This window comes from Myiozetetes cayanensis, unplaced genomic scaffold, assembly GCF_022539395.1.
Source record: "Myiozetetes cayanensis isolate MyiCay16 unplaced genomic scaffold, myiCay2020 scf5-8, whole genome shotgun sequence".
Lineage (NCBI taxonomy): Eukaryota > Metazoa > Chordata > Aves > Passeriformes > Tyrannidae > Myiozetetes > Myiozetetes cayanensis.
The window spans coordinates 85,577,647-85,599,189 of record NW_026087742.1 but is presented as its reverse complement, the minus strand read 5'-3'; the positions used below and the strand labels follow the sequence as shown (position 1 = coordinate 85,599,189).

Sequence of the window (21,543 nt, the reverse complement as noted above, 5' to 3'; positions counted from 1 at the left end):
CCTCGAAGGCTGCATATGGAATGTTGTCCTGATACAGCTAACGTTTAAACACACCTGCCTTTGAAAACTCCTGTCTTCCCACAGGATTTGGAGATCAAATTGAGGATTTTAGTCCTCCTCTTACAAATTTCATGGCCAAGCTGAATATTTATCTCCTGAGAGTGGGAAGAAAGTTTACAGGTCTGATAAAGTCTGTGGTGCACCTTGGCTCTTCCAAGTTCACCTCTAGTATAAGGATGTTGCTTGTTTGCAAGGGGAATGCAAATTGGTCACATCTCATTTCAGAACTAAAAGTCAAGTCCCTTAGCTGGACACTTCATTGATTTCTATTTCTCCTACAAATTATACTTCCTTTTTTTGTTTTTCCTAAGATAAAAGTATTTTTAAATAGGGTTTTTTTCGATTATCTTTATTTAAAATACATTTTATTAGAGGATTTTTTATTTTTGCTTTTTGAAGGCACTTTTTGGAAATTTTATTACTACTATTAAATCACAGTCTACAAACATTAGTGCTTGATTCACGTCAAGGATCAAGTCTAGATTGTAAATCTAAGTAGTTTCAGATTGAGAATTAAATTAGTTGCTTTATTCACCCTCCAATTTGCATCAAACTGAAGAAAGCTGGAAATGTATTATTTACCATTGTAAAATAAAGCTAATCTGTTTGTAACGTGAGGATTCATTTGCAATTTTGAAAGTCTAGGCAGAGCAATAATTAGATTTTTTTTGTTTAAAGCCTCTGAAATAGAGAGTCAGACTGCCTTGCTGAAGTGACATTGCAGAAAGGCATTCACATGAAATTACACTTTGCAGTAGAGTGCACTGGCTTGCAAAAGTTTCCACGTTTTCATAGCTAAGGTATACTCCTCACATACTGATAAGCTTTTAGCTCAGCTTCCTAATTTTTGATGTCACACTTCATTTTCTACTTCCAGTAAGATATAAGTAAATACTTACTATTCTGAAACAGTTTATAACAGGCTGTAAGAGAAATTCAACTAAAACGAAGAAAGAAGAAAAATGTTTTTGTGAATTCTTTATTTTCCTTTACCTATTAAACTGTCTTTATCTCAACACAAGAGTTTTCTCACTTTTATTTACTCTTCAGATTCTCTCTCCTATTGCATGTGGGAAAGTGAGCAAGTATCTCTGTGGGGCTTAGCTGCTGGATGGGGTTAGACCACAACAGCCACACTTACTCTGTGAAGTTAACAGATACATGAAACACTCTCTAATCTTTACCAATGCCCTTGAAAGTGCATTATTCACTGCAATTAAATAAAAGCTTCCTTTCAATATTTCTTTTTCTGTTTGAAAACATAACCAAAGCACATAATTAAATCACCAGCAATTACCTGACAGTCAGATGATGGAGCTAACAGGTTCAGATCCTATGACAGGGCACCTAAAATAGCCGTTGCCAACACTGTCCCATCCTTGACAATTAGTTTTGGCTCTAACAAGACAGCATTTTCTAGTCTGTTTTAAATTATTTCATAAAGAAAGTTGTTCATCATCTGTGCTCTTAAGGATCATAATTTACAGCCAATACTCCTAATTTTAGTCTCAATCTAAGACTCCACCCAGGCCAACTTTTAGACAGAGGGCAGTGAGGATCACATTAAACTCCAGATAAATACAGAAACAAATGGAAATACAAATAATGGACAAAAGAGCAACTACTAAATAGCCATGGTTGTCATTAACTGTTGGAAGTTAAATTATCTGACTGAACACTCAAGGTTTTCCCCTCTAGTTCTGAAATTACAAATTTGCTATGAAAATTTTAAGTCTAATATCTGTAGATCAAGTTTAAAATCACAAATCACTCTGTTATAACTCATAAACCTCAAACATATTTAAGAGCAAAAATCTATCAAAGATTCACTTACAAGGAAATGCCTGGGTTTTGCTTCCAGATGTTTATTAAACAAGAAAAAGTACTAATTAATTTTAATGACACTTTCTGTATTTTGAGCAGAAGCTGTTTGCTTTCTGGTTTGTTTGATGTTCTTGGTGGGTAATTTGTTGTATGGAATTTGTTGGGGCTTTTTAAGTTTGTTTGGACTTTGGATCGGGGTCAACCAAGAGCAAAGAAATAGCATACCAACTTCAGCAGCCATAGCATCATGGAACTGAACCAAAAATAAATCTCATGTGGCAGTTTCTATAATTATCACTCATTTTTATTACACGTCAATCTTTTGAGTTGTGCAGTAAACAAAAACATACAACTGTGTTCAGTTACAAGTCCCAAATACTATTTTTTAAAATTTGATCTTCAAGTATAATTGTGGACCTATTGTACTACAGTCTAGCATGCTATTTTTTCTGTATGACTGCACAAAACTGTGAAACATAAATGCCAGGAAGTAAAACCATGTGTCTGATTAATCCACTATTTAAAGTGTAGGTTTTGTTTAATACTGTCTGTTCATCAGGAAAAGACAAATAACATTATGCTCTGTAATTAATACAGCTTAGTCTTTTCGTCTGCAAAGGACACATTGTAAAAAACCAGCACTGGCAAAATACAATTTATATGAAACATTTATTGTATCTTATCTGTACTGGAGGAACATGCAAATAACAAAATATTGCAATGTACAGATCAGGACATAGGCTGCTTATGCACACTATTAATGTTTCAAGATACATAATAAACCAAGTTACAGGGGAAAAACCTTCAACTGGATTAATATCCCAATCCAAATGCCTAACAACAAAAACTAAGGTCAGCACAAAAGAAACAGTACAAATATACAACTGAGTGGGAAAAATAAGCAGGAGAGAAAAAATTACCAGTACCTCTTAACAGCACTGGGCATTTATAATCATAGAATCAATCGGGTCAGAAAAGACCTCCAAGTCCAAGCCCTGATCCAACACTGCCACAGTTACTAGACCATGGCACTCAGTGCCACATCCAGTCTCATCTTAAAAACCTCCAGGGACGGTGAATCCACCACCTCCTTGGGCAGCCCATTCCAATGTCTGATTACTCTCTCTGTAAAAAATTTCTTCCTAATATCTAGCCTAATCCTTCCACCCAAAAGGATGTGTTCAAGTCTTGAAGACAGATGATTTTTTTTTTAATTTAAAGATAGCATATAACATTTAGGCTGTTGCTACTAACAGTTTCATGCTTTAGTTTATCTCTTATATAACCCTAGAAAGATTAAACTATAAATCAAAGGGATTTCAGAATAAAGATCTTGAAAAAACTTGTACAATAAGTTAGAAAACCTGAAGGCAGTCAGGCAGCACCGGTTTCAAGACTTGGAATAGTTTCTTTCCAGAGCCTCATATCCTCAAGAAAGATTTCACAGAGAATCTGTACCTCAATGAACACTTTACAGACACAGTATAGTTGTGGAAGACACCAGATATCTTGCACACAAGGGAGACTCAAAACACACCTTATAGCCTGAAATTGTCTCTAAAATTAAAGTTGTTAGCTTTAGCCAGAACATAAAAGTCAAAAAATAGCACCAAAAAATCAATCACAACCACCAAGTCAATTTTAACATCTCACAATTTTTTTATAATAGCTATTCTTCACTTATTGGTAAGAGGTCATATTACCTGTCACTACACTTGGTTATCTAAACATAGGCATCCCCTCCCACTTCAGATAAATGTCCTAGGGCAACTTGCCTGATCTCAGACTGACATCCAGGACAGTTTCTCCTATGCCCTGTGCCATATCTGCCAGGTCCACGTAAATCTCCAGGATAGCCCAGGACATCTCAAATAGCACTGGTTACTTATGTTTAGACAGCTAAATCAGAGCTCAAAAGTCTTATACAAGGACCGTGGGGGCAAAGCAGGGAGGTTTTCTTAATCAAGACCTGGGGTTTCTGAGCACCAAATATTTCTCTTTAATGTTAACAAAATTATCAATAACCAAAGCTTTCTGTATTTCCATACAAGAGTATCCACACTAATTTAAAAGAATGTTACAGTCTGAAAGACTCATTCAGAACATTCTACATCTTGCTATTTTATAGTAAGGCTGCTTCCTTCTTGTAGAAAAGCTCTGTGCTGCTTGCAACTAAGTGTTGAGAGACAGCTACAAAACCAATATGTAGATGGCAGCTTAAATCTTCATTGCTGCATTCATGAGCTCTATGCTAATAAGTAGTATAATTAAAAGAAACATAATTAATGATGAATATCTTGCTTAAGGTAATGAAAAAAATTAATGCTGTAATCTGAAAGGTAGCTGAAAGTGGACTGAACTGAGTCACTCTTGCCATTCTCTTTCATGACCCAAACTCACATAAGGAAACAAAAACATCCCTTGACTTCAGCTGATGCAACACACGCTATTGACACCGGCTTTGCAACAGTCACTCCTGGGTACCAGTTAATTATTTTTAAACTAAAGCCTGGGGATGGCAATTCCTCTGAAGGATTTCAGCTGCTCACAAGCAAGGAAAATGAACTAAGATGGCTTTTATTCTTTTATAAAATCATACACAGGGGAAAGAAAGCTTTGGAGGCCATTGAGTCAACCCTTGCTTAGGGGAGGTCTAGTGTAGGTCGCTAACAGCTTTGGGTCATTGTGTTTTGGGTATCTCAAAAGACACAAACTCTACAACTTCTTTGAATAACCTGGTCAAGTGTCTGATCACCTCAAGCTTAAAAGGTTTTTTCTTACATGGCTTTGGAGTGTATTATGCTGAAATCTGTGTCCAAAGCTTCTCATCCTCCCACTGAGCACAATGAAAAGCCTGGCTTCAGTCAATTCTACATGGCCCACAACAATCAGTTTTCCTTCTGGTCTTCTCTTCTAAAGGCTGAAGAAATACATCCTAACATGAGAAGCCCTTCAGCCTCCTGATCATTCTGGTATCCCTCTGCTGTGCCTGCTCTAGAATGTCTGTGCCTGCCTTGTACTAGGTAGCCCAGACTGGCCACAGTATTCCAGCTGCAGCCCCACAGGTGTGTGTGTGAGGGGGAAATCACCCCCCTTATCTTCTGGCTCCATATTTCTTCATACAGTTCAGTAAGTGGGCAGTTGTCTTTGCTACAGCAGTACATGGACAAGTTAGTATCAAACTGTTGTATCCATGTCTTTCCTGTGGTGCTGCTGCCCAGCCTGTGCTGTCACACAGGGTTGTTCTCTCCCAGGTGCAGGCCTTGCACTTGCCTTAGCTGAATGTCATGAGGTTCTTGTCAGCCTGCCAAAGTCCCTCTGAATAGCAGCCTTGCCTTCCAGTGCAACAACCACTTTGCCCAATTTGTTACCATCTCCAAACTCACTGAGAATACTCTCCATCATCCATGCTGCTAATGAAGACATTAGGCAGTCCTGTCCTTGGTTCAGCTCCATCACAGGTAACCGACTGCCAGCTGAACTTTGTACTGTACAACACACCCATGGAGGTCAATGGCCCAGCCACGTTATTCCCACTTACACAGTCTGCAGCTCAGTAGTTTGGCTATACAGATATCAATGGAGATCATATCACAATCCGTTAAGAAGTCAATATACAATATAAAAATCTGAGTCAATTAAAAATTACACTTGGACTCTACTCCCTGAAAACACTGTTGTTGATACACCAGAACTGAATGGTTCTGTAACACAGCTTCTGTGTTACAAAGCCACTGGAAGTCATATTAAGGTCCTGTCCATTTGACATTTAGGACCATTTTAATTCTCATTACCAGTTTTTGTGGCTAGCAGTGAACAGCAGTTTATGAACAATGACAAATACATATTAAGTATATATAATCACACAGGTTTTCTTTTTTCCCCTATTTCAGTTATCCTGCAAAGCAGTAAGTATCAGTAAAATATTTTCTAAGAGTTTATTGGTAAAAAATCATTTCATACACTTAAGATTACTGCAGCAGATTCATGTTAGAAGAATTTGACTAAAAAGTCTTACCACTTTCTCACTTTAGGAATTTTAAAATACTATTACGTATGCAGAAGTCTGAATAAAAACCTGCTCAGTCTAGAAAATAGTGGCCCCAACTACATTGTGCAGAAGAACATTAGATACCCAAGGTAAATGCTCTAACAGCAAATGGAATGACGTGAGAAACAGCACTTTGTGAGCTAAAGACAAATGAAAATTTTGCTCTGAGAAAAATAAGTTTCCCTTTACTGTCCACTTTTAAAAGTTCACAAAAAATGAGACAGTATGTTGGCTTAACATAAAAGGATAAATTATTAAAAGCAACAGTTGTGCTTTATTTCAGGCCTCCTAATATTTGCAGATGACATCATCATCAGGAGCTTGAAGCATCTGTCAGGTCTGGACAAGAGTTCAAATAATCAGGACATGGAGGTCGGACACTGACAAAGAGAAGTTAAGCTGAAGGAGAGCTCAGATCTAAAACTGGAAATGGAATAAGTGACTAACTGGTAGCACACTAAAGAAAACAACGTGTCTGGAGAGTACAGTGAAATACAAACTATACGAGCATATAAAATGCTGTCAAAATCTTACAACTCATTCTGGAATTACTAAAACAAGTGTTACTACACAGGGAAGGAACCACTCTGTCCTCTCTCAGAGCACTAATGTCCCAATTAAATGCAACACTTTAAATAGCATATAGACAAATAAAAATCTAAAACAGAAATTATACAGACACATGTAAACTACCTGCTATTGAAGAGAAAAACCAAGCCCTACATTGCATTTACATTATACTATTTTTACCCAATGTTCAGGATCTAAATAAGTTATCTGAAGAAATCAAAAATTTGTTGAGTCCTTATCCTTAAAGGGTTTCATTCATGTGAAGAATAGAAAAAATAAGAAAATTCCCTCATTACAGTAATTTAACCCATGGACAGAAGTAGTGCAAATTTATTTAGATATAAACCTTTAATCTGAACACATATGCTAAAGAATAGAATTTTCACTTTTGCTCTGGCAAGGTGGAAGGTAAAGCTACATGGTATAGCACTTTCTAAACCGCAAACTTTAAGTCCACACCCAAAAAGTACTGTCTCTACCTTGCTACTGTTAACCACTGACACGAACTAATCAAATTTTCACTCAGTTTATTTTTGCCAAATGTGATGCTTTTCTACTTCAATATTTAAAGATTTCTGCTTTTTCATAAATAATTGTTCTCAGTCTGGTAAAACCCAATGTTTCAACACATTTCATTTATTTTTTTATGATAAAAATGTTAAAATATGATTAAAAACATAAGGAGTATTTCACCAACAGTATGCACTCCAAGTAAGTACAAAAAAAACCAGTATCAAGAGGGATGACACTAACTGGAAGGAGCTGGCAAGAATCCCTAACAATAAAATTATTCAAGGCTTGGTATTTGATTTGTCTTACTTGGAAAGCAATTCTTTCTAACAAGAAAAAAGCTTGCTCCACTGTAAAAATACCAAATTCTCAGGGAGAGTGGGGATAAACCAAAGCTGGATAGGGCTTTGACACTTCAATAATTATTAGTCACTTTATGAACTGAACTGGTATAGGCTCAAAGGTGACAAAGCCTTAGACAATACTGATTTACTCCTGCATCATGGTATTTGTGCTGTAATAATGGATGATCTACAGTCAACAAACTTTTGTGAAAATTTACAGAAAGCCCAAGTAACTGCTGTTCACAAGACATAAGTCTGTTTTTACAACAATAAATTTGCTTTGATTTTTTTTAATTGCAGTAAGTAGTCACAAGAGGTCACCATATTAAAATCTCTGTGAAAAAGAAACAAATTATTTGTAAGTTAGAGAAAACAGTATTTATCATTCTGATTAAAAGGAACAGGTTTTTGCTTACACAAAGGAACAGGGTTTGGCTAAAGAGCCACAACCATAATGTAAACCATACAAACCACTTACTAAAAATTTTGTCTCTCTCATTTTGTTTCCGCAACGTATGAAGGTATGTGGTAGCCAAATGCAATCCAAAGCACTTGAAATTTTACAGTGCAACATGCAAAACTGCTTGACTTTGTCCCACCATATTTGAACTAATTCTCTTGTCTTTGTTGCACTTGCAAAAAAGTTAAGCGTGATTAACAATCCATTTTACTTTCCCATCTTTATATGACTTACTGAGTGGCTCACAGCAGTACCATTACTTTCAAGTTTAAGAACTACAGTGGTTAACAGAGTACTAAAATAAGCAAGATAATTACAGATTTGTAAGACTCATTTGAATCAGTTAAAATATAGGTAAGTGAATTTGACTACACCGTCTTTACCTTAAAATACTGGGCTAACAATGTGTTCATAATTTTTATTAAACCACTTCTGTTGAACAAAATATATTATATTAGAGCACATAAAAGAAAAGAAACTAAGCCTTGTTTAGTTTCTTTGTATTTACTGTGATACGTGGTATCTCCACACAAAGAAATATTCGAAGAGTCAAAAGCTTCAATAAATGAGAGTGTAACCAGTAAATGGAAAATTTCACCACTTTACATGTTCACACATAAGCCTGCACTAGATATCTATTATGAGAATATGACAGCTAAACAACTGGTTAATGAGGAACCCAGGGCTTTTTTGTTTGCTTGTTTGGTAGAGGGGTTTTTTGGTTTGGAGTTTTTTTTGCAGGGGGTGGGGAGCTGGTTTTTTGGCTTTTAATTGCTTTCCTGTCACTGTAAACTGTTACACCACTTTGAAGGATCTTAATTCTTCTAAATTATAATCTTAATATCTATAGTAGGAAATTTTTGATCTACATCAAGGATCAAGAAGGGAAGAAGGAAAAACAACGCTAAACAACAGAAGAAAAAACCCAAACAACTTAAGTAGGTGGGGGGAAAAAAACCCCACCTTCAGCACTCTGAAACAAAAAATATTATCACAAGCCCAGAACTACACAGCTTTGACGTATGTTGATTCTTCTGGAAACACAGTCACGCCATGTGTTCTTAATCATTTAAACAGTTAACTGATTTCTTCTTTCTCCTTTCCTCCCTTTCAACTACGAGGACTAACACTGTTAGGGATTTTAACAAAAGGTACTCTCAACATAAATACAATGTACAAAATTCATACACTGAAACTCTAGTCAATAGAACTTCAGAATTAAGTAGCTCTAGAGTCAAGCCACATTGCTATGTATTTCATCCCAACTGCTACTACCCTCTCCATATCAGCACATACTCTTTAAAGTTAACTTTTTGTCCGTTTTTGACTCACATCAAAAGAAAACTGACAGAAATGGCAACATTATACCTGAAAAATACACATATGCAATTACTTCACTGCAGTAATTAGAATTTGTCTAAATCCAACTTGTTAAGTTGGATCCCAAGTACTGCCTTTAGGTTTGGGAATCTTGCAACACTTGCAGTTCCTCCAAATGAGTTATCCAATTGCATCCCAACTCTACAACAATATAAGTCTTAAACACAAAGAATCCTTACATTTTTCTGAGAAAAAAAGAACTGGACAAACTGGCCAGAGAGAACCTGTAGTTGGGAAACTTCATCAGTTTCCCAACGCAAAAGAATCAGGGAACCAGAACATCAGAGCACACCAAAGAATACCGCTGAAAATAACTCCAGAAGGTCCAAAGGTTTTACAGAGTTAAGTTTGATGCTTGTTTATTTTCAAACACCCACGTACCCAGGAGTTTCAAAAAAGCAGTTATCACAAAGAAGATGAAACGTTGCTAGATGAGATGGTTTACTCAAACTACATACCTGCAATAGGTCTCCTTCATCAAAACGTAGCATTTCTATTATGCCATCCGACTGGATGAAAGCTGCAAAGAAAAACAAAAAAGTAACTTAGAAAAAAACCCATTTAATTATTAAATAAAAAAAGTCACTTAAAACATCCAAAATCTCCTCTACCTTGTTCTGTACACAGACCTATGACAAACCAAAATAACAACGCAGAGTCTAACAAACACTAAACAAAAATCTGTGACAGTAATTTTCCTTGGAGAAGTACCACACTTGGCAAATAAGCCTTTTGACATAAAAATATTTAACTCTAAAGGGGACATTAACTTCTAGGGTCCCAAAAAAGATTGGTGGTACGAAGCTTACTCCATATAAATAAATACAATAAAACAACTGAATTTAATACATCTAAGCCCACAAAGAGTTCAGACACTTACAAACAGAATTTCTGTTTCATTTATACACCAAAAATCTTAACAGAACATCTCGAAAACCTTGTTCACATTGTTCCCCAATCCTTGGCATGGCAACAACTCTCTCCATCTTGACAGTAACACATTAAAATCTGAAAAAGTTTGGAACTATTTTCACCATAAAACTAAATTCTATGAAAAGTCAAGCCTCAGTCACCTATAGGATCCTCAAATCCTTCACTTATTTCCTCTAAATGTTTGGACAGGTAAATTTTTTTCAATTCCTCTCAAAATGCAGGGAATGCTGCTTTCTTTTAAAGGCAAAGAAATAAGGGCAATGCCCTTCCCATAAAACATAATAATGTGTACAAGAATGAATATTACTTAAAGAGGAAAGAAAAGTTCAAATTGTTCTACATCTTACTCCTCAAAAGTCTACTGAGCACACAAAAAAGCAGGTCTTTAGAATAAAATACAGGAACAACCTCAGATCAGAAAACTGTATTAAAAGAAACCAAAACAAACCAAACCACAAACCCCATAAATAACTCCTCTATCCTACGTGCTTTTTCCATGACTCTCTTTACCATTCAGCTAGATGAAGCTGAGTGAGTGGTAATATGCCCCTCTTTCCGCAAAGAACAATTTCAACAGGAAGAAGTTACATTTCCCAGCACACAGAAGCACAGTGTGCACTTCGGGAAGATGGATTTTGAATCCTAGTCTGAAAAAGGAGCTTTAAACCTTAAAAAGCAGCCCAGTTCAGATGGAGTGTAAAAATCACCACAGAGGGGAAAGGGGGCATTCAAATCATAAACAGTATGTATGTCCTGCAATATTAACAGTGACATGAGCAGTCCTAGTCAGTCATGTCAGCAATAACATGGAGGGTTTTTTGTGTATGTATTGTCATTTCCTTAATGTTTTCCAAAACAAAGAAAAACTATCTTTGATGCAAGAATTGGGAGTTCAGTCAATCGTTTATACTGAAGAACTATACAGAACATAGGCCAAGAGATTAAAAAAAAATACAAAACCCAAACAAATCAAAACATTTAAACAGCTGTTAGAAAAACAAGTCCTACAGTTCATGGGTTTTTAAAACTTGAATTACTGGAGTAGGTCTTCCAGTTTAAAGTTTAATGCTAGAAACAAAGAACAAGTGAATTCTTCTCAATTTAACTGGCAATACATATGATGTGAGACATTCAAATCAATGTTTAATTTTGGTTTAAAAACCACTCCAAAAAATCTATAAGTGAACTGCAGCGCAAGCCTTAAGAAAATGAAGCTTTGACACATTAGGTTAAAATACAGAATATGATAGTTAATCACAATATCAGAGATATATCATGCTTATCCTCTGTGCAAAAAAAACAAATTAAAGATTAGCTGATATGGAGGGAAAAGTTTCAGTTTTTAACTTGAGGACAAATACAGAATGAAATGATGTTTTCTCATGTATTTGATTTATTGCAAGTCTACAATCAAAATTTAAAAAAAAAAAAAAAACACAAAAAACTTTCTCAATACAAGCACATCTTCCTAAGAGACAAAACTAATTGCATTTCTGAGGTTGGGCTTTCTGTCATTCTCTTGTCTAGATCTCTGCTTTGGAAACAAAGAACACACAGCACTTGACAGTGGCATCAGGCACAAGCAAAAAAATTATCAGAAAACAGTTTTTTGTATTAATGATCTATTAAAAACCAGCAAAGCATAAAAGGGTATTTTATCTAATCATAAATTCTTAATATTTTTTCCGAGGTTTTTTTCTCTGTTTTAAATATTATACAGTTTTGGTACAAAGAACAGAAAATAGCAACAATTCTTCCACAAGGATAACATACACACAAGCTCATAGAAATCAGCCCAAGCCTTCTACCCAAGCAGCTTGAATTCAGACAGCCCTTCAGTAAACCCCAAACACTTTCTCAGCCACTCTTTAGTTATTTCATCTTTGTGACAACTTATGAACAAAGCAACAGATGTTACAGAACATTTTGAGTGGATGACACTGTTAAACAGAAGTGCCATTCATCATTACATCCTTTAAGAAATGTTTACAGGGAGCAGGTGACAGTTAGTGTCAGGTGAAGTCAGAGGCACTGCAAAGCTTGGCTGCTGGCCATCTCAACTCAGATGCTGATGAAGTTGCTGTGGTTATACCTTTTATTTTGGTTTAAACTTTCAAGCCTGTGTTTCTACTTTATTGGTTATTTCATTAAAGCAAGGAAATGGCACGTAAATACTTACACCTTCCTGAGATGAAAGTGTTTTTTTGCAACTGGCTTCTCAGACTCTCAGGATGAAGCAACGAGTCACCTCATTCAAATGAGACAAAGCCAATTACATTTTAAAAAAGCTCCACTGACGAGTCATAAAGAATCACCCAAATCCCTGTAAGAGCAGTTCTCAGACTGTCTAATATGGACCACAGAGAGGACAAAGTCTTCTTCAAAGTGAAATGCTGATGGTGCCCTTCTGGGTATTTATTTGCCCATTCCAAAATTAGCAGCAGTCACTCACCTTTTGCACTTGTCCTACCTGACCTAAGCAAGTTCCCAAACTTCTGCAGTGCAAGTCCAAAAATAGTCTTTTCTGTCGTTTTACACAAAATATATATGTCACCAATAGAGAACAAGTTATTACCAATGCCCAAAGACTCTGTAAGCAATTAAGTATGAGGTCACTTGGGCATGCTTTATTAGGTGAACCATTCCTCATGCTACAGAGGAAGATGACTGTTTTCTGCTAAGCCCCAAAACATTTCTCCTGGAAAAACTTGCCAACGCTTGAGTTGATACCATCATGGTCCATTACCAGACTAATACCGTAGCCAATACTTTGATACTCTGGAAGAGTAAACTGCAGTAAATTAAGAACCATTGGAGTCAGCCCTGCCACATGACTGGCAACTGCTACAAGAGGGGCACAATGCAACATTTGGGGTAGGAAGCATTTCAGCTGTCATAGTATCATCTGCCACTGCACAAATCAGCAGCCAAGAAGCCAAATTACACATTAGGAAAATAATTTCTTCGTGACCCTACAGGCAATTGAAGCCCTGAAGGTTGATTACAATAGCTGTTAGTCAAACTTTAGTTGTTACTAGCATGTTCATGGACCAAAGAAGGAAAAGGATAAGTATTTATATTCGCAGATTTCAAGGCCAGAAGAATCCTCCTCACCTATGCTGAACAGAATACTTTCTTCTAAGAGGTAAACACACAAATCCCCCTCAGCAGAAAACCTCTATCCTTTCAAGCTCCCACAAGAAGCAAACGGAACCGATTCATGAAAATCTGTAAGAATTTCAGTAATTCTCACTACTAGGGTAGTAAACAGTTTCAGGGTTAAATTTCTCTACCTTTTAGCTTGTGTATTCCTGGTTTCCTCTTTTCAGACAGTAGGTCACTATTAACAGAAGACAGATAAACAAGTGCTAAAAATACTGTTTCGTTTTCTGTTTGTTTTCAGTTTATAGCCTTTAAAATGCAACTTCTTTGATTAAGTCAGCTTTACTATGAAAAGCCCATAAAAGATATCAGAAAAAGATCATGAATGTAGGTCTTTCCACTTGCTCCAGAACACCTTGTTCTGCTGAAAGCACTTTCCAGGCTTGGTAAAACAAAACACATCAACACAGCCATGGCCCCTAGTCCCCAAACCACAGCTTTCCGGAACAGTAAAAGCACTATTTAGTCATTATCACCAGTAGATTCCTAAATGCTTTCCCCTGCCCTTTCCAACATTGTCACAGTACTTGATGGCAAACACCTAACACAACAAAAATTAAACCAAGAATGGCCCAAAGAGAAATTGAATTCACTTTTAAATTCCTCAAAGCTTAAGCAGCATCTCACAGGTTTACACAGCTAGTAGACAAATTTTGCTCAAACACATCCCTAATTTGATTGTCCAAGCCTTTCTCATTTGAGGTAGAAAAAGAAAAGCACAGGTCTATAAACCATCAAGTAACAAGAAGAAAGTTTTAAAATCTTACACATATCCAAAGTAAATGGGAACTTAGTACCAAAACCACTGTAGCCAATACCAGTCTTTAGATGTGACTGAATTACACATAATAGAATATATTTGCATTAATGCAAGACCAATGTGAACAGAACTCCTGGTGTGCAAGGATAAAAAGAAATTCTCCCTGGCTCACAGGTTATGAGGCCGTCTCTAACTGAGATCAGATTTTTAAGGTGACTTTGCAAACTTTTCATTAATTTAGCCACTGTCCATTCCTTCACTTTAATAGGCATGTATATTCTGGCATATATGTTCATAAAAACCCTACCCTGAAATACAACTTAGCTCTGAGATAGCTACTCAATAGCAGTGCATTCATTTATTTTTATGTTAATCATCATGTATTCTCTTACATGCTTGTGAGAACTCTTTTCTTCCCTAACTCTTGTCTAAACCAGTTTTCTAACTTTCTTGTAAGCTGTATTTATAAAAAAAAGTACCATCCAGTCTACAAATTTTCTCCAAATTCTGAACATAGTATCCAAGCTTACTAAAATGGGGCCAATCCATTATTTAAATAATTCCTAATTTACACTAAGGGTTTTTTTAAAGTCCAGTTTCTAACCCTTTGTCTTAGTGACTAAGCTCACTTCAAGGTAACTATAACCACATGAGCCAATTACAATGTGCTAAATGCCACTCGATTCTGTCTATGTAATTGTAATTACTGCCTTTGTATCACTACTGGTCAAACAGTACACCTGAACCTGGAGGAGTTATTTTTAAAGCTCTGACTACGAATTAACTGCTTATACACAATCACACAATTTCAATCATCCTGAACAGTGGAAAACTGAGCAGCATGTGAAATACAAGCAGGTGGATACAGAATGATAAAATAACATTATTATGGAATGGAAAATTACATTGTAAAAACCAAAATATTCCACAGATTAGGAAAAACAGAATTACACTGTAATGCAAGCAACCACTTTAATCAGCCTCAGGAATACAGAAGCCTGGTCAGCCTCAAGAAACACATCCCAGTTCAGAGTTCAACACAATAAATTTGTTTAAAGAAAGGCCTGCTCTACAAGATGGGAGTCAGTGTAACTATCAGCCTGAATTTCTGCCTGCATCCCAACCGGTTCACTGGAAATGTAAAAGGTCATTTTAGGAGCCAGTGAATGTCAGGCAGTAGAGAATCATCAGCCAGCAGGCCTGGTTTCCAGCTAAATCCTCTTGCACTCACATAGACTTTTCGCTTATTTATTTTCCAATACTCCATAACAAAGCAAAATTAATAATTTTCCCAAGAGACTTCACAAAGAGCCATCACAACAAAGACAGAAAATATACACAAAGTAGTAAAAATCACATGCAAAAATCCCTTACTTTGAAGTGTTTTTACATAGAAACATATTCTTTATTCTTTAGTAAAAGCTCTAATGACCACCCCTCAAAAGCCAACTGGCCAAATTTTTATGTTCTGTTTACATATTATAGATTTGAAATAGAATCATTCCTAGATAATGCACTTTAATAATCACGTGAAAAGAAAAAGCAATACATTAAGCTAAAAGGCAAAAAGACAGAATTTTCATCAAAACCCTCCTCTGTACTACTGATTTTAAAAACAAAGTAAGACTTTACACAACACATACTCAATTAAGTTCATAAGCACCAACCTAGGCCCAAGTTAATACAAGCTCAACAGATACAGTAGATCTGAGTGCAATATTTCAATACTGAGTGCACTATTTCACTGTGAGGTCAAGCTTTGCAGTGCCTCTGACTTCACCTGGCACTGTCACCTGGTCTCTAAAAACATTTCTTAAATGATATAATGATGAATGTGAGGGTAATTAAAAAAAAGCAAAATAATTAGTTTTTACTGCACGCAACAGCACAAATTGAGTGTATTAACTGACAGCCAACTAAGTCTGCATATAATATTTTGCTAACTTGTGTGTCATTTCTAACTTCAGAAAAAAGACAAGCTTCTTTAAACAGCAAGGGCCTTCCCTAGTAAGAAGAGCTGTCACATTGTTTTCAGCCACTCATCTCTTTTCCCCTTAGTTAAGACTGATGCAGATTTTTAGGAATTCAGTCACCAATTCAGTTTTTAAAGCCAGCTATGAAACAGAAAGTGACAGCACAATTCTGATTCAGAACACAGGCCCCAGACGGACAATGAAGCCACTGCTTAGTGTGAGAAAGGAAGAAAGCGGGTCTCCATCCTGAAGCCACTGCTCCCACATCTGGCTCACAGCAATCATTTCGCACTTCAGAAGACAGTGCAACTGCTTGAAGGTTTCTTTTACAGAGTTAGCACTGACTGGATGTGTCCAGGGAGACATATATCCTTGAAATAAAACTTTACAAACATATGTAGAAGCAGAAAAGCTCACTGCGAGTAACATGTACTACCAATCTGCTTTTACTTCGTTATTTTCCTAATAAAATTACACTAAGTGATTTTAGATTCACACACAAAAAATCACATATTATTCAAGTACCTTTATTCTCAGATGCTTATTCTGTATCTCAGCTTGTATTTCCACCCTAAAGAATCTGCATTTTCATCCACTTCAGCTAAAATGACTTTTATTTTCATCTGATTTTTTTTGTAATGAGAGTTTAAAAAATTATCTGCCACTGACCAAAATGGTCTATTTCAGATGGCATCAATAAAGGTCACAAAACTTCACTTGAAAATAAACCAAAATACTTTTAAAGTTGCCAGATGCTTTAAAATACCTATGCAAAAAAATTTGCTTTAAGTTGGTCCTTTACTTTTAAATATTTCAATAATTTCATTTGTTCTTCCAAAGACATTATTTGCTGGCTCCAAAATGCTTCTCAGGAAATAATACTCAATTCCATTCACAGGGGGTATGAATGAGAAAACTTATTTTAAAATAAATTTTTAAAAATAATAAAATAGGAAGAGAGGAATAATTCATCTGGAGAAAAACTTCAGTGCATGCTATTTTTAAGCCAAAGAGAACAATACTTCTGACACTCATGGAAACTTCTCATAAATCATTTAAAGAGAGCGAAAAAATTAAAAGGAAGTTAAAGAGAAAACAAATGTCTGCAAACAGCATCCTTTTTTCTGGCTTTGGGTCATACAAAGTATAGCTTTTTATTCTTTCTAATGATGGTAGTTGTTAGTATCTTAAAATTTCAATATGTTAAATTAGGTTATACTCCTATAAATTAATTGTTATTGGGCTGGTACAGGTATAAAATTAATTGGAACTATCCTCAAAAACAAGGCACCCTATCCTGCAATGAGAAGAGGAAAACAGCAGCCACTTGAAACTACTCTTAAAGCTTTATCTCATTTTAGATTTTAGATTCAAATTTTACATCAGAAACTTTTCATTGTGGCAATAAGTTTTGCCACTCATGTAGCCCTGCAAACTGATGGGTGCAAAAATAACATGGACTTACTGGAATTCTAACCTTTTTGGATATAGAAACATTGAACACGTAGCTTGCAAGAAAGTCAGCCTTCCAAACTTACATTCTTACAAGAGGAAGCACTGAACAGACCCCCAGTTACTCAAAAAAACAGCCTGAGCCAGCACAATGAAAAGACCTACCTAAAAGGTACATCCAGGACGATTAATGACCCTAATAAATGTATACTCAGAGCAAGCATTGTTCTTCACACTGTCGAAAAGAGGAAGGAAGATGGGATTTTCAGAGTTCCAAAAAAACCCACAGAACAGGAAGACAACAGAGCCAGGCAGACACCTCCTAACACCTAAATGTCTTGCTGGCAATGTGAGTGCAAACAGGTAAGAGCTACAGCTTATGCTCTGCGGACACTCCTCAGTTTTCAATCCTTACTCCTACCTTGCTACCCACTACAGAGGATGCTTTGTACCACTCATGGCATAGAAACTGTGAACTACTGAGTGACACAGTTCTGGTCTCCTCCCTGCCCTGATTTTGCTTCTCTCCCCTTTTTTCTTTGGTCACTTACCAGGGTGGAACTGCAGGAATTTATAGAACAACAAGGGTACTTGGATAACACATTAATTTAGATTTTGTTGCATAACACTTGCAACTAAATTAATACGAAATTACTGGAGAGAAGAATCATTGGGAGGGAGGAGCACAGTATCTCCACCCTCACTATGCTCACGTGGCAACAGTAAAGTGTCCACTGGAAACAGCTATTAAGCCTGGAGGACAAGTAAAAAGAGTGGCAAGATAATGCTTATTCAGCTACCATAGGAAGTCTATAAATACAACAATCGAAGGCTTGGAAAAGACAGAAGAAGCCTGATGTTAAAGCCCTGGTGTTAATGATGTGGCAATAACGCTACTTATTGATTGCTTAGCAAAGCAGTCTGTTGACTTGCCATGTGGGAACACAGACCAGCAGGAAAAAGCTGGCTGCAATGTCTGATAAAGCCAGAGGAGAAATGGGTGGAGAAGAACAACTGCAGAAAGTTTTGAAAGAAGATAAAATATAGGGCAAAAAAAATGAAACAAAACAGGGGAATTCCAGTTTGGGGGAAACTCCTAAAACATTAAAAAGAAATTAAAGGTGCAAGTAGGGACAGGGAAATTAAATGCTTGCAGAAATTCAATGTAGCCACGTACAATACCTTGGAAGCAGTTACCTCTCAAGTAAATATACAGTCTCTTCTGGTCAGACTCTTTTACTAACAGCTGTGATGATCTAGCTTAACACCCTGTACAACAGAGATCATGATTTCACCCAGTAATTCCAAACCCTTAGGCATAATTACAGAATATGTTTTGGAAAGACAGCTCATTCTACTTTGAAGATTTCAATCATCCTACATCACTAAGTTGCCCCCTAACCAAGAAACAGTCTTTTACCTTCACTCAAAAATACCTCTCACTTCTACTTTGACATGCCTAGTAGCAAGTCTCAACTTAAAATAGGCACAGCTTTGCTAGATTAAAAGGCCCTTCAGCATCAGAATTTTTCTCACAATATAGGTATTTTTAAAGCACAGTTAATTAAATAATGCTAAATATCTGTTACATTCAATCTCCGAGTTCCTTCTTCTGATATCTTTTTCCCCAGAGAAATTAAATTTAATCAAAGGAAGAATTCATTGGACTCATCAAGTACCAAAACTCTGATAAAATTTTCCCTGATGTTCGTTTCAGTCTTTTATCCATCAGATAATGATGTTCAGTAGTACTGATTGACAGAGTGACTTCACCTGTGAAGATTCAGTCTGTCAATGACAATGATCTCTCTCAGCATCAGATATAATCAGGTTTCCCCAAAAACAAGGAATTTATTAATCTTTTTATTTCTGAAGATACCATCCAGTGAAAGCTATTTGGGCACATCATGACCTAGTTAAGCTACATGAAAGGCAACTGACAAGGTATATGATAATATAAAAGCAGCTGTATCATAATATAAAAGTTCCACACATACACACCTTCCTTATCTTTTTATACTTCAGAAAGACAACTTAGAGGGCAAGAGTAGTCTCAGTACTTTCTATTACACAGTTGATAATGACAATTTCTGGTACCCCTAGACTGCCCATTGCCAGCTCCACAGACTGAAGTTACACACAGGTCCAGAACACCAAAGCAAACACACAAAAGAAGGAAAAGGTTTCCAGTAAGGACCAAGTACTCCATGTCACCTGCTGCAAGAAAGGAATGGCCAAATTTTGCAATATTTAATATCCTTATCTCTCAGTATTTCCTCAGACATGAGTTGCATAGATTGTTAAGTGTTACTTTAGTACATCTTGAATATCAACATGCCAACCACAATTCAATTTATTATCATATAACCAGCAGCTAGCAAAGATGGAAATTAATACCTGTATTACCCTTTGCATGAAAAATCGGATATAAGTAATCCTGTTGAAACAAATTTTTCAAGAGAAAGAATAAAAATTAGGGAACAAATAAAGCCTATGTGATCCACGACCATAGAAATAAGGAATGGTTGACAGGGTCTTGTTTTTATTCTTTGATCACATTTTTTTTAGTGATGCAAGAACGCACGAAGCTGCCTGGATCCAATTACAACTCTGCTCCTACCTAAACTATATCTAAATTACTATTACCATAGCACTGACTTCACCATGGAGTTACACAGAGCCTCAGAATTCCCCTGTCTTACAGTTATTTCCATCAGTTGCGACTAAGTTATTGCAACCTCCAACCAAGTTTTAAGATCGCAAGGGAGACAAAAAATACAGAGACAGAGCAATTGAGGGTGGAATGAACCTTAAGATGTCTCCCAGCTCAATCTTCTGCTGAAGTACAGTGAATGCTGAATTTGAACGATGTTGCTTAGGCTGTCATTTAGCTTGGCCCTGAAAACCTCCAAGGTCAGATATTCCACAACCTCTCCAGAGAACCTGCTTCAATGCCTGACCGTCCTCATGGTGAAATGCAGTCTCATTATGTCAAGCCAGAACATCACAGTCATCCTGACCGGAAGACCAAAACAGATGGAGGAGTCAGTGATCCACGCAAGAGCCGACCCGAGCGGACCCACGCCCGTGCTGTGCTGCATGTCCAGGCTGGCTGTCAGGCCTGTGCTGCACATAGCCCCTGGCTGCAGGGCGAGCTCAGACAGCTCTCCGGAACAGAGGAGCCTGCAGGCAGCTCCCACTCCATCCTGGCAATGCCACCTGGGTGGCCTTGCCTTTATCTAAAGTACAGATGGGAATTCCCACGTGAACATCCTTTCTGCTCGACAGCAAAATTACGAATAGAGTTGTTTTCTTGGAAGGAAATCCAGCAATAGCTCTACGGACCAACATGGGGTAACCCTTTCTACGGGCAGGGTCTGCACAGTATGTTGCATATGAACTGATGGGCTGTTTGATGCTGCACAACTCAAGGTTCCCAGCATCAGAAGAGATCTATTATCCATGTTATTCTCTCTTTACAGCACTAGTTCTAATAAAAAGAATTTTCAATGCTATTTTACAGTGTCTTTCTTGGATCATCACAGAGCAGCATCTCCTGGCACAAAACAAACTTTCCTTGTTTCTCTTTATGGCCACTGTCTCTCAGGCTCCTGACCTGCATCTCTGTGATGAGTCGGCTCCATTTTCTCCATAAACTACTTCGATATTGGCAGGCTGCCACAAGATCCTTCAAAGCCTCATTTCCATGGGTCCCTCAGCCTCCATTCACAGGTCATGCACCCACTGATCATCTTTGTGTCCTTCCAGTGGGATGGCAGAGAGCAAAACGGGACACAGTGGTTTAGGTGTGGTCTATTAAGTGCTGAGTAAACAGGAATAATCACTTTGTTCAGTCCAGTGGCTACACTCCTGTATGTTGTCAGGTACACTGCTGACTCATTTCCAGGTTGTATCCCTCACAGGTGGTTATTCTGTCCCATAGGAAGGGCTTTCCATTTGTCCTTTCTGGATTTCATGAAGGTCCTGTCAGCTCATTGTTCTGCTTAGATCTCTCTGAAATGCAGACCAGCCCTTGAGTATTAGTACATTCCAACTCCAGATCG

The 21,543-nt window shown here is 37.0% G+C and overlaps 1 protein-coding gene across 3 annotated transcripts in view; it reads right to left on the bottom strand.

Moving 5' to 3' along the window:
* TMEM131 (transmembrane protein 131) overlaps positions 1-21,543 on the bottom strand; it is a 92,414-nt gene that overhangs the window by 63,234 nt on the left and 7,637 nt on the right. For all 3 annotated transcript variants that reach the window (XM_050332219.1, XM_050332221.1, XM_050332220.1), the window contains exon 2: positions 9,658-9,719. In XM_050332219.1, coding sequence (XP_050188176.1) covers positions 9,658-9,719 — 62 coding nt within the window. The remainder of the gene's footprint in view (positions 1-9,657; positions 9,720-21,543) is intronic.